General features: G+C 48.2%; 5 protein-coding genes across 5 annotated transcripts; 3 read left to right on the top strand and 2 right to left on the bottom strand.

Moving 5' to 3' along the window:
• The first annotated feature begins 29 nt into the window (after window positions 1-29).
• EDB93DRAFT_826502 (uncharacterized protein) lies at window positions 30-1,099 on the top strand. The gene is made up of 2 exons (XM_041457618.1): window positions 30-345; window positions 402-1,099. The coding sequence occupies exons 1-2, from the start codon at window positions 196-198 to the stop codon at window positions 972-974; spliced, it is 723 nt and encodes a 240-aa protein (XP_041303713.1). The 5' UTR covers window positions 30-195; the 3' UTR covers window positions 975-1,099.
• Window positions 1,099-2,965, bottom strand: EDB93DRAFT_826507 (uncharacterized protein). Its single transcript, XM_041457619.1, has 2 exons — window positions 2,828-2,965; window positions 1,099-2,771 (listed from the first exon to the last, which is right to left on the bottom strand). Exons 1-2 carry the CDS (start codon window positions 2,843-2,845, stop codon window positions 1,224-1,226), a joined length of 1,566 nt encoding a protein of 521 aa, XP_041303712.1. The 5' UTR covers window positions 2,846-2,965; the 3' UTR covers window positions 1,099-1,223.
• Window positions 2,966-5,108: 2,143 nt separating this feature from the next.
• EDB93DRAFT_826476 (actin depolymerizing factor) lies at window positions 5,109-6,190 on the bottom strand. Its single transcript, XM_041457617.1, has 5 exons — window positions 5,944-6,190; window positions 5,641-5,894; window positions 5,426-5,556; window positions 5,299-5,369; window positions 5,109-5,241 (listed from the first exon to the last, which is right to left on the bottom strand). Exons 1-4 carry the CDS (start codon window positions 5,944-5,946, stop codon window positions 5,338-5,340), a joined length of 420 nt encoding a protein of 139 aa, XP_041303711.1. The 5' UTR covers window positions 5,947-6,190; the 3' UTR covers window positions 5,109-5,241; window positions 5,299-5,337.
• Window positions 6,191-6,715: 525 nt separating this feature from the next.
• Window positions 6,716-8,279, top strand: EDB93DRAFT_1242558 (uncharacterized protein; the record flags this gene model as incomplete). Its single annotated transcript, XM_041452026.1, has 7 exons — window positions 6,716-6,858; window positions 6,907-7,070; window positions 7,121-7,356; window positions 7,409-7,567; window positions 7,651-7,776; window positions 7,847-8,019; window positions 8,099-8,279. The coding sequence occupies 7 exons, from the start codon at window positions 6,716-6,718 to the stop codon at window positions 8,277-8,279; spliced, it is 1,182 nt and encodes a 393-aa protein (XP_041303710.1).
• Window positions 8,280-8,911: 632 nt separating this feature from the next.
• EDB93DRAFT_1092304 (uncharacterized protein) lies at window positions 8,912-11,593 on the top strand (the record flags this gene model as incomplete). The annotated part of the gene is made up of 3 exons (XM_041446427.1): window positions 8,912-9,289; window positions 9,343-9,425; window positions 9,478-11,593. The coding sequence occupies 3 exons, from the start codon at window positions 8,912-8,914 to the stop codon at window positions 11,591-11,593; spliced, it is 2,577 nt and encodes an 858-aa protein (XP_041303709.1).
• Window positions 11,594-11,603: the final 10 nt, after the last annotated feature.

Below are 11,603 nucleotides of genomic sequence, written 5' to 3'. Positions count from 1 at the left end.
GAAAGTAAGTAATGTTATCTGACGAGAAGGCAAGCCTCACATTCAATGTTTACCATTGTTATTACACGAAATACTAATAGACTTGAAGTTACGATCAACACCGGGCCCAGCATGTATTTGGCTGTGTCGACTCTCGAGAGCTCTCGAGGCTATCATTAGTTTGTGTTTTTCTCCCTTGCCTTCAGTAACAGTCATATGGTTGCGGCTAAGATCTACCTCCTTCTCTGTGCCACAGGAGCGCAGTACTATGCCATGACACCTCCAAATGCCAGACCTTCCGCAAAGGAACGTTTGAATCCTACCGGTTTGGAAGTTGTCGTCCCTTGGATACACATTTTAGTAAAGGTATCATCATGCAGAATATCTTGCACAATGTTTATGCACTGAACGTTTGCTCCAAGAGCATCATCGGTGTTTGCGTGTTGTCAGATATCATCCTCGCATACGCAGCGAGAAAGGAATCGACTCCCATCCCGAAATCGCTCACTGCCCTTCTAGTCCGCAGTGACTTGTGTTCGTTATCAAACTTGGACCATGCCATGTTGTCCCCCGCACTTGTAGCTGGGTGTTTTCTGAGCGTCATCGGCGGTGCTATTCGTATCCATTGCTACTCTACCCTAGGCAGGCTCTTCACTTTCGAACTCAGTATTCGCCAGGATCACAAGCTGGTCACGTCTGGGCCTTATTCCATTGTTCAACACCCCAGCTACACTGGTGGACTATGCGTTTTTCTGGGCTTGTTGCTCTGTCATTTGCACACTCGGTCATGGATGGTTTCTTGCTCGGGCCTATTTCCTTCGTCGGACCAGGGGGTAATTTTGGGATGCATTTGGGCTGGGTTATTTGGTTTTCTTTATTCTGGACTTCGTGGGCGAATCCAGAAGGAGGAGGCGATGTTGCAGGGAAACTTTGGAGACCAGTGGAAAAGTTATGTGAAGAGGGTACCCTATAGATTAGTTCCGTGCTTGTTCTAGGTCGCGGTCATTTAATCAAGACACTATCAAAGCATTAAAATACTCCAAGAGCAACTTCTTGATCACTAGATTATAGGGGAATGATGAAAAGAGAAACTAAATCTTAACCAAACGCTCCGCGAGGCAAGAAATAATTATCAGGGATACAGGATATGTAATTGTGACCGTAATTGTGAAAGAAAGCAAGTGAATGCTCGACATGTCAGTAAAAGGGCGTGGAACGCACAATTAATGGTTAAGGGGTTAACATCAACCCGTCGGCTTTGCCTTCATCAGGTGGAGCTGCAATCCCCCTTCCACACACCGATTCAGACGTTCCTTCAACTCGACAATTGTTTTGTCCCGCGAATCCTGTCCATGGTCAAATGCTGCGATCTGCAAGCAAAATTGTCCCAATTTCGGACTAGCGTTGCACCTCGACTCTACAAGCTCCGTAACCTTGTCGGTGGAAACACGTTTTGAGCATTTGAGACTCAATGATTCGAGTCGAGGACAGACAGAGGTGCCTTGAGAAGCTCCAGATAAAATGAGGCTGTCCACGAGGTTGTGATTGAGTTGAAGAGGGCCAGGCAGGAAACGTAGGTGTTTCAAGCGATGAAGCTGGGAGAGGCACGAGAGCATGTCAACATCCGATATATTAATCGTGTCAAAGGATAGGTTCTCGAGAGTCTCTGCGCTTCGAGAGATGAAGGGCAGGGGTTCCATTTGGCTGGCGAACGAACCCATAGCAAGACTGACGTTCTGAAATTCAAATGTGCGCAGCTTCGGCGCGTGGAGCGCATCGAAGAACTGGCGGGTGTAGAGCGTTTGGCAGAAGAGGCGTACTTTCATTGATTCCAGGTTGGGAAGTGTGACAGCCATATCTGTATCAGCGTCGAGTGTTGTCATTCCTATTCCGATAGAGCAACATTTGAGATTAGGACATTCACGAAGCGTAATGAGGTAGTCGTTGTGAACGGGATTCCAGTAGGGGCTGGCGTCATACTGAAGAGACAACTCTGTCAGTTGGCTCCAAGGGACGCAGAACTGAGCGGTGTCGAGACTACCCCATGCAATTGAGAGGCTGCGGAGGTTGGGTGCATCATGAAGAAACAATGGAGCTGGGTTGTCATTGCTAGGAAAGGGATTGCTGTTATGAAGCTCAAGACGGCGTAGATGAGGGAGTGGACTTTGAGTGAATGTCAACAAAAAGCTGAGTGCCAACGGAGAAAATCTAAGGCAAAGCTCTTCAATGCGGCATCCCAGAGTCAGGATCTCCTTGTCAAGTGACATAAGAGCACCCCACGTGATTGGAGAGCTACTTGCATGCTGGAGGGTTAGGGAAATTGGAAGAGCTTTTGCGCGCGATATCCACACGTGCATAGACATGATTCTTGACTGCATGACATTCTCCCAATTTGGCGTTGCGGATGGAAACCCAACCTTGAGTGTCTTCCACAAACAAGGAAGAGAGAACATGAGGTCTCTCCAAGCGCCGCAAACTTGACACAATAACAAGGGAGCTCGAAGAGGATCAGGCTCCTGACTTTCTTCATCCTGAACGCATTGTTCGAAGATTTGTGTCATGATCTCTATTGGCATGCGGCGAACGGGGGACCTCAGCGCCTCCAATTTTTGGACCATTTCCATGGTCGCATTATGTTTAGCCTCGAGGCGTAAAACCTCTGCGCGGGCGCGATCCAATTCCTCCTTAATAAGCTCAAGCTCAAGGTTTTGTTCTGCAAGGAGATGGCTAATACGCTGTGTATCCATTGGAGAGGGGACACAGTTCGTTTGGAAAAGTCGTACAATGGACGTCTGAAGGGAGTAGCTGAGCCAAACTTATATATGTTGTGTAGATCCGTGTCACATACTGGTATTTTTGGATCCATAACAGCAGAGAGAAAGACCTGGAGGTGTGTTCAGGCTGTTAGTTTAGACAGTTTTGCACTATTGCAGTCCGGCTCTTTAAAGGAGTCGTTTTTTGAGAGGGGGAAGAAAAAGAACACAAGCACACGAGGTCCAAGCGGACCTTTGCAATGCGGCTTTTATCTAGGTGTAATTCGCCTCCACCTTTACGTGTTTGTCCTAAACATGAGATAACGCTGAAGATCCCTTACAATTAGCTCCCTGTCATGCCCATTGACATGTCGAAGGGACTTTTTGAAGGAAAGCTGGCACGCTTGAGCCAGGCTTGCATTTGACGCCGTTGATGTATACATGGCTAGTAGTGGCGAACCTGACACCCACATGGTCAATACGACATATGTCATATTGTTGTGAAGAATTTGGTACTGTTATTTCTGAAGGCTCTTGCCAAATAAAATCAACCTTCATGTTATGTTAAACTTGACGACTCTTCGCATTTATTCAAATTTCCGTGCTCGATGTGAGGTATGTGCATGAAGAATCACTCCACAATTTTCATGCATTGTGTTGGAAAAATACAAGGGGCATCATAACTTAGCCGGCAAGTTTGGTTCTTCAAAGTGCCTAGAGAGATATTTATATGCCACAACAAACAAAGGAAGCTATCAAGATGCGCCGTGTGGTGATATGGTGGACGATAGGCTACGGTTATATTTGCCGCGACCTACCTGGAAGTTCTGGGCTGTACTAGCATGTCACATCATGACATTGGTGTTGTGCAACTTGAATGCACCGTCAGAGCACTTGTCACAACATCATCTCTCCAATCAGATGCTGTGTCTCTCAGATTTCCAGGGTCAGGGTAAGTCTTCTTCATGAAATGATTTCAATGACGAAAATAGCACAACAACGTTGAAATTTCAAGACCGACTAGGAGAATAGTACTAGCATCTTTGATCTCCCTCGGGCTATCAATATCTTGGAAGGTGTCGTAATGACAAGCGCTCTCCTAGAACAGGTTTGAGATCCGTCGCGGTCTTCTTGATTGTGCAGCTGCGATAGCAAAGTGCATCAAAAGGTTGTCCAAGGCGAACCATCAAACGCAATGCTCGTGAGTGAGAATTCGAATAAACCGGCTGGGTTTGTGCAGTAGGTGAATCATACGACGGAGATGACGCCAACGTATATTATCTCTACAGTACGGATGTCCATGTGTCAACTGAAGTCATGTCCTTGACTTGTGCAATGATATCATGGCCCATCCTTTGTATTGTCCGCCACGCTGCTGCGCTAGCAAAAATGGACCGAAAGGCTGTCCAATGTAAACCATCAACCGCAATGCACACGAGTGAGGCTCCTCTTCTACAAATTTGAACTGCCGGGTGACTTGTCATTTCCGTCCGTCAGGGACCCGGCGGTGAGCTCGGTCCAATCTTACCGTCTGCGAAGTCAGGCACCCCGAGAAGATGCCGATCACATGGATGAACAAACAAGAACATTTGTCGAATGGGCTTTGGCCGCAAAATCTGAATCGGGGTTCCTTCAGTCAGCTCATGAAATCCGTCTTCTTTGATTCCATATGTGATGGGAGTCTCCTAGGCTAGGCCATGCCTCCGTCTGTGACACGGAATGAAATGCAAGTCAGATGCAGTCTACAGTCTGCGAAGCGAGCTGTTCAAGCTAGTCATAAATTTTCAATGCCAGATCTGCAAGCACGGTTTATCGCAGCGAAGAGAGCTGGGTGCGAATATGATCTTCAGACAAAGATGAAAGGGTGCGTGATATTCTCCTGCGGAAATTACTTGAGTGCATTCTGTTTCTTCTTGTCGTATATTAAAGGTAAGGGGGCATTGTCGAGTTCAATCCAAACTTCGAATAGCGTCTACTGTTTCGGATGGACAGACATACATGCTGATGCAGATACCCCTCTATCGGACTTCTAAATAAGCCGCGGCAAGTCGGCAAATTCAGAATGTGAATCCACGATTTCTGTGCATTCAAAAGATTGCTTATTAACTGACTAACTTTGCAGGTGATATCATCGAGGCTCAACTTGTTGTCATCCATGGTACTGAATAATGTGCTTATAAGACACTATAAACAGGTTCAGCACACAACGTCGTCACTGTCAGGCCAATAAGTCAATGCACCCAACGCTGAAGAACTATGACCGACATACCGAGGGCAGCAAGCGGGTCCCACTTCTGATCTATTGTGATAATGTTGTTTAGTGTTTCAATCATTCAACAGGCAGCAACGCTTTATAAAGATCGATCGAACCACAATTCGAACTGCTTCATACTCTGGAAAAATCTTTACTACATTTGTTCGTACCGTAGTGTGAATCCTTTGCAACTTTATACAACTATCTTCACGATTACTACATCAAAACAAGGTTTACAGTAATGCGCAACTTCCACTGATAAACATGGTACTCGTCAGACTGACAACGTGAGAGACGTTGAAGAGCACTCACAGCTAACATCACAGATCAAACCCGAGTGGTACAACTCTCTTATCGGCTGAAGCGCTTCACTCTGTCGAGGACTGGATGGCGCGTGATCAATGATCGCGACTTGGTAGTTAACATAGATGGGACGGACCAGTTTCATATGCAACTTCAGTCAGATCCGTTCCCTGGATTTCCACACCAATACCATCTAGGGGCTTCCGCAATGCGTCCTTCGAGGATGCGTGGACCATCTTTGCCCGAATGGGTGCATTGTCTGGTGACCTGTGGTTACGAGTTGAGCACACAAAGTAGTTAAAATGGTGCCTCAAGGTGATGAATCATCGGCCAGATGAACTGCGGACCTACCAGGAGAAGAAGCAGAGCTTGTTCCTCTGCGATCCATCTTCCAACTTATACTGGAAGTCATAGACCGCCCATTTACAACCATCGGCAGGCAAGTTGTCCAGAAATTCTTCGTAGTCAGAATTTCCCGAAGTCTTGTCAACGACGATCTCTGTCCGGCTATCGTTCAACTTGAATAATATGTACTTAAGCGACTTGGACATCTTCAATTGTTGGAATTCCTGGAAGCATTCGGAAGCTACTGCCACTCCGGACGACTATCAAAAACGTATCAGGACAAGCTTTGTTATTGCGTGTGCTGCTCACCATATCGAATAAGATAATGAAAGAGAGATGCAGTATGTTGGAAACAATCGCGATCAAGATAAGTGCAGAGTGGATACTGAAACGGCAGTTGCCAGCTCCGATCCAACAATCACATCACGTGACACTGCGCTTGCGGACCGCAGTCACGGACTCACGCGCACGGTAGCCTGCGGCCTGCGCAGCTAAGTATGTCGAAAATCCCTTGGCCAGGAGGGACATGCAAGTTGGAAGAATGCTATTGATGATGGCAAGTATATATTGACAGCCGGTTTAAGTTTTGATCACTGATTGATGTCTCAACCAATTTACCCAAACCAAAACATTGCTATGCCACAGGAGACCTGTCATTTTCTCCAAAGGCATGTACTGAAACCACGTGGATCTGTTGACAATAGAGTGCCATCTCATTATGGCTGGTACAGGCGATGTGCCGCCGATACTTAGACCATGAGAAGACCTCTGAAATCTAAGTTTATGAAATTCCTCCCTGACCGCTAACTTTCTTTTCGAATTCGTCTCATACCTGATCATCATGACTGACCCACCATCATCTGGATCGCAGCAGTCCGAGTCAAGCTTGTGGCAATCACTGTACTATTTGCCAGTGTTATTTTTGAAAGCTCTTGTCAAACAAAGCCAAATCATAGCTACCACGCTTCTCCGCCTTGCGTGGCACAGGACGTACGCGTCACGTCTATTTCACCGCAACACTCAATTCTCATAAATTACAAGGGCATTAAACTCAGGCCACGTTGCTTGCATTGAGGAAACCATGCCGTCATCTACATCAGTACCAGTAGAGCTACCCAAACCGCCGAAACTGGATCTGGATAAGTTCGTTGCGACTGCCCTGTCAGCTACGCCAGCGGAACTCCATCCATTTTTTGAATCTTTCGGAAAACTCCACACGAGAAAGTAAGAGGGTGATTAATACAGTATATTCATTACTCATCGATCACACAGACTATGGCACCAGCTGACGCTCAAGCTATATGAGTTCTTTGACCACCCGTTGTCACGACCCTTCCGTGTAAATGTTTTTGAGCAATTCGTGCGCGACTTTGAGTCCAAACTGAACCAACTCAAACTCGTGGAGATGGGAACTAAAGTATCGAAGGAGATCGACAGTAGGTTTGACCCCCAATTCTTAAATGATCCAACCTGATGTCCCATCAAGACCCGCAAAGCCAGCTTCTGTTCCTCAACTCCATACTTTCACGGATTGATGCGGAAACATCACAGGAGGCATACGTGCTGCTGCTTGCAAACATTGCATATGCAAAGCTGGTGTACGGCGATTTAGAGGGTACCAAGACGGATATGGATACTGCCTGGAAAACACTCGATCGACTGGAAGGAGTCGACACTGCCGTCAATGCTTCGTATTACAAAGTTGCCGCTGACTACTACAAGGCAAGAATTTTCGAGAATGTCGCAGTTCACCTCGTTGACTTACCGAAAACAGGCCAAAGCAGAATATGCACCGTATTACAAGCATTCGCTGCTGTATCTGGCATGTGTCGATGTAGCAACTGACCTTACTTCAGAAGAACGTTTGCTGCGCGCACACGACCTTGGCATTTCGGCATTTCTCGGCGACACTATCTATAATTTTGGGGAGCTGGTAAGCAGATACGTGAATTTGAAACATCCACTTTCATCGGTCACAGCCTGAGGATGATCGTTGACTGACTTCATCGGTGTTAGTTGATGCACCCAATACTCGACGCGTTAGACAACACGCAGTATGATTGGATCAAGAAGCTGTTGTTCACATTTAACGAAGGCAACATTGGCAAATTCGAAGCACTGGCACCACTGTTTCCGCAGGAGGTACGTGCGTGTTGTTGCGGAGACTCGTACCGAGTCGAGCCGACAATTTGACAAATGAGCTCTGCCACAGCCGATTCTGGAAGAGAACTACCCCTTCCTTCGCCAGAAGATATGTTTGATGGCGCTGATCGAATCAGTGTTCAAACGGAACGCAAATGACCGAACGATGTCTTTCCAGACTATCGCCGAGGAGACTCGACTTCCGGTAGACGAAGTGGAACACCTCATCATGAAAGCACTGAGGTCAGTGCATTCTTCGTTGAATTGAAATATGGGCGTTACATGTGCTGATAATCTAATTGACATCGGTACTTGCCGTTAGCCTCAAGTTGATTCGAGGTTCCTTGGACCAGGTGGATCAAAAAGCGCGTATCACGTGGGTTCAGCCTCGTGTTCTGTCGCGCGCACAAATAGGCGAGCTCGCGACGCGGCTTGGAGTGTGGATAGATAAGTTGGGGAGTGTGGAACAGAGGATGACTCCACATGTATCTGCGGCGGCATGAGTACGTTCACCGTGCTGTAAGGTAGAGATTAGTGCCAAGGATATTGTTCTGGAGCAAGAATGATCGATGTGACACGCTGCATGCAGAGTCATTGTACGAATTTTTAGAAGGAACACGTTTGCGGTTCCGGATCAGATACGAAGGTTATAACGGTGGTTTGCGAGCACGTTGAGGCACGATGCAGATTTTGCATGACATAGAGGGAACTGATGAGATTGATATGAGTATGTTTGAACCGTAGGGAAGGAGGGTTTAAGCCGTAGTAGGGGAAGAGGCACTGCTATCGAATGCAGGCTTCCTCATTTAGGGTGTGAAGTACTGACAGCATGGCTCATTGCTGTCCAGCAACAACCTAAACTAGTTTCAAAGAATCTGTTAGTTCAAATCTGGTACTTCATCCTCTCCGAGTTTCTTCTGTCCTCATTGCAATCCACGACTCAACGATTCGAACTATCTGAGCAGGCTGTACGGTACAGTGACAACGTCAGTCCATCAACGTGTCCGGTGATACCCTCACGCGAGGTCTGCCTCCTGCAATTCATATCCGATTCTACTTCTCCCGGTTTTCATTATAACCTTCAAAAGATTATCATTTTTCATCCAGGACTTGTCTTTGTCGAACTTCATCTGCAATGTCAGAATCAGCAGACCTGACTTGCAAACCTCCGACTACTGTCACTTTTTCTTTTACAGCCCCCTTTCCTGCAGTATCCTCCTCTATTTCATCAGCATCATCAACCTCTTCCGCGCTTAAGCAAAGGCGCGTGTCGCTTGCGCTTCCGTCCTCCCCCAGGCTTGTACCAGCGTGGAATTTCCGTGACGACACCGGCCTCACTTCGCATGTTGCTGAAACCTCTGCACCAATGCCAGAACGTAAGGGAAAGATGCGCAAGATCGCTGGTGATGGCGACTACCGTGAATCAATTGGCTCTTTTATAACCCAACAGAAGAAACCACGCAAGAAATGGTCCGAAGAAGAGACCCAAATGCTCGTCGAGGGTTGCAACACGGTACATACGGCTTTCAAATAATGTCTCACACAATATTAATACCGTTCCCTCAGTGGGGCGTCGGCAATTGGAAGGCCATATTGAAAGATCCGAAACTGACTTTTGACAACCGCTCGCCTGTTGACCTCAAAGACAGGTTCGTATTCCTTAATTTCCGCTTGTTCATATTTGTACCTGACCTCTGCTAGATTCCGCACTTACTTTCCTGACGCGTACAAGGAGCACTACCCCAATGCGAAGACCCATCTGTCCAGTAAAATTCGGTCAACTCTCCCAGATGGACGCTCCATTTTTGAGAAGACGCGTAGTAAGAAGCGTCGTCCGTTTACTGAGGAAGAGGACCGCGCTCTCAAGGCTGGCTATGAGAAGCACGGTACTGTATGGGCAACGATAGTCAAAGACCCCGTCTTCCAGGAACAGAATCGACGCTCAACTGACCTCCGTGACCGTTTCCGCAACGCGTTCCCTGAGCTGTATCAAGCAGCGGGCTATAAGCCACGGAACGCGCCTAAAAAGCGGAGAGAGTGTGTCCAGCCACTTCCCATTCGCTCAGCAACTGATGATCAGTTGACTGCGCACAGCAGCCACATAGGTCCTGCCCGCAAGAAGCGCGTGCAGTCAAGGCAGGGTATGTTCAGAGGTGGGACGAAGAGCGTCCCAGAGAGCGCAACATGCTCTGAAGATGACGACAGCTCAGGTGGTGAGGAGGAGGGCGGCACCAGGCTGTTTAGATGCCCACCTATTATGCACGACATCTCTCAGCCTGATGATACGTCTTCGCCAGACGGACTTGCGGAGATGGACATGGAGACAATAGACCCCTTGTCCGAGCCACTATCCATTCCCGATTTCATGCCTAGTGCATCGCAGTCTCTCTCAGAGCTCACGGACTCCTCTCAGTCACAGACTTGGTCCAGCATAGAGACACCTCTCAACTCCGCGACGTGGTCCGCGACCACCGCTTCTCCGACATCATCACATATTTCTTCTGATTATCTGCTCGGTCATTCTCTCTTTGATCGTCGCTTGAACACTATTGGAAAGTCACCTTGGGGTCCGCACGACTGGTTTTCTGCCAACCCGCGGCTCGATACGTCTGCTTTCTCCAGTAGTGGGTCATCATTTGCCGACGGGTTGTCTCCTGCACCATCATCTCCATTTTCCTTTCATAACCTCAACCACGGCGTCGTCGATCGTTACGACCTCTTTCCGAGTTCCTTTCCAAGCGACTTCACTTCTGATGTCGGCGTTGGAGATTCACATTCCACATTTTCGGACCATGAGATGTTTGCGTCGAGCAGTTTCAGGGGATTCACACATCACTCCAACTATGCCGGTGACCTCATCTTTGGCGCACGGACACATCAACCCCAGCAGTCATACTATGGCCCCGGATTCGGGTTTGGTACATCTGGCCTTGGACTCTCAGGGATGCAGCAAGCTACCGGCCTACATCCTCTCCAGATCCACACCCCTGCACTGCCAGGTATTGACGAGATCGAGCTGGCGTCGATCACGCTCAATGACCAAGCGGAGATTTCGGGCGATGCCGCTCAGACCACTGGTGAGATTGGAGTGCAGAAAGATGGTTCAGAGGCGTCTTTAGGTCTCTCTGCCCTCGAAATATATACCATGTCGCAGCAGAACATGGATGATATCGTCGACTTGACGCATTCCACTCCCCCTGCAACACCCATTACCTCGACTCGGCCTCTACGAGGTCATCCCCACATGCACGCATCGTCTCATCATGGTCGGTCTATCTCAGTTCCCCCATCCGAACACCGGTATATGTCTACCCACATGTCGCAGAGTCATGGTGCGTCTCAACCACAGATCACGAGTACTCGCTCGCTCCCTTTCTTCGACACTGTTCCGCTCTCACATCCTTCTGATCTGGCATCTATGCATGCACCGTCTTCGTTATCATCAGGGGCAGAGTTGTGGCGACCCTCAAACCCTACTGACTTCCACGGTGTTCCCTACCTTGATTTGCACTATTTCAATAGCCATGCTACTGATGGACATGATGCTAACCCCATGACCATCGACACTTCGCGTCAAGGGCAAGCGTTAGACCTTGCTCGTTCACATCCTTCTCAGAAGTCGGCTCCTCCGGTACCGTACTCCACAGTCTCTCAGGAACTTCAGACGGCGCAGGCGCTTCTGACAGGCACCACCGTACGTCAGTCACACACGATGCACCACCGCGGGACGAGCTTTGTCTCCCCGCAGGATCTGCACTTCCGCAAAGTGAGCGATAACAAGCGGAAGAGGGCGAGCTGGGATGGCGGGGTCTTCTAGCTCATTGATT

This window comes from Suillus bovinus (genome assembly GCF_016758785.1).
Source record: "Suillus bovinus strain UH-Sbo-P2 chromosome Unknown EDB93scaffold_71, whole genome shotgun sequence".
Classification (NCBI taxonomy): Eukaryota; Fungi; Basidiomycota; class Agaricomycetes; order Boletales; family Suillaceae; genus Suillus; species Suillus bovinus.
This window is presented reverse-complemented; position numbering and strand designations above follow the sequence as displayed.

Bases quoted from the DNA above. Each gene is read 5' to 3' on its own strand.
- EDB93DRAFT_826502 (XM_041457618.1), top strand. From the start codon at position 196: ATGGTTGCGGCTAAGATCTACCTCCTTCTCTGTGCCACAGGAGCGCAG. The intron at 346-401 runs GTATCATCATGC...GTTTGCTCCAAG, and splicing joins GGATACACATTTTAGTAAAG to AGCATCATCGGTGTTTGCGT.
- EDB93DRAFT_826476 (XM_041457617.1), bottom strand. The intron at 5,557-5,640 runs GTAGGTCCGCAG...TCGTAACCACAG, and splicing joins AAGCTCTGCTTCTTCTCCTG to GTCACCAGACAATGCACCCA. The intron at 5,370-5,425 runs GTCCGTCCCATC...CGCGCCATCCAG, and splicing joins TGAAGTTGCATATGAAACTG to TCCTCGACAGAGTGAAGCGC.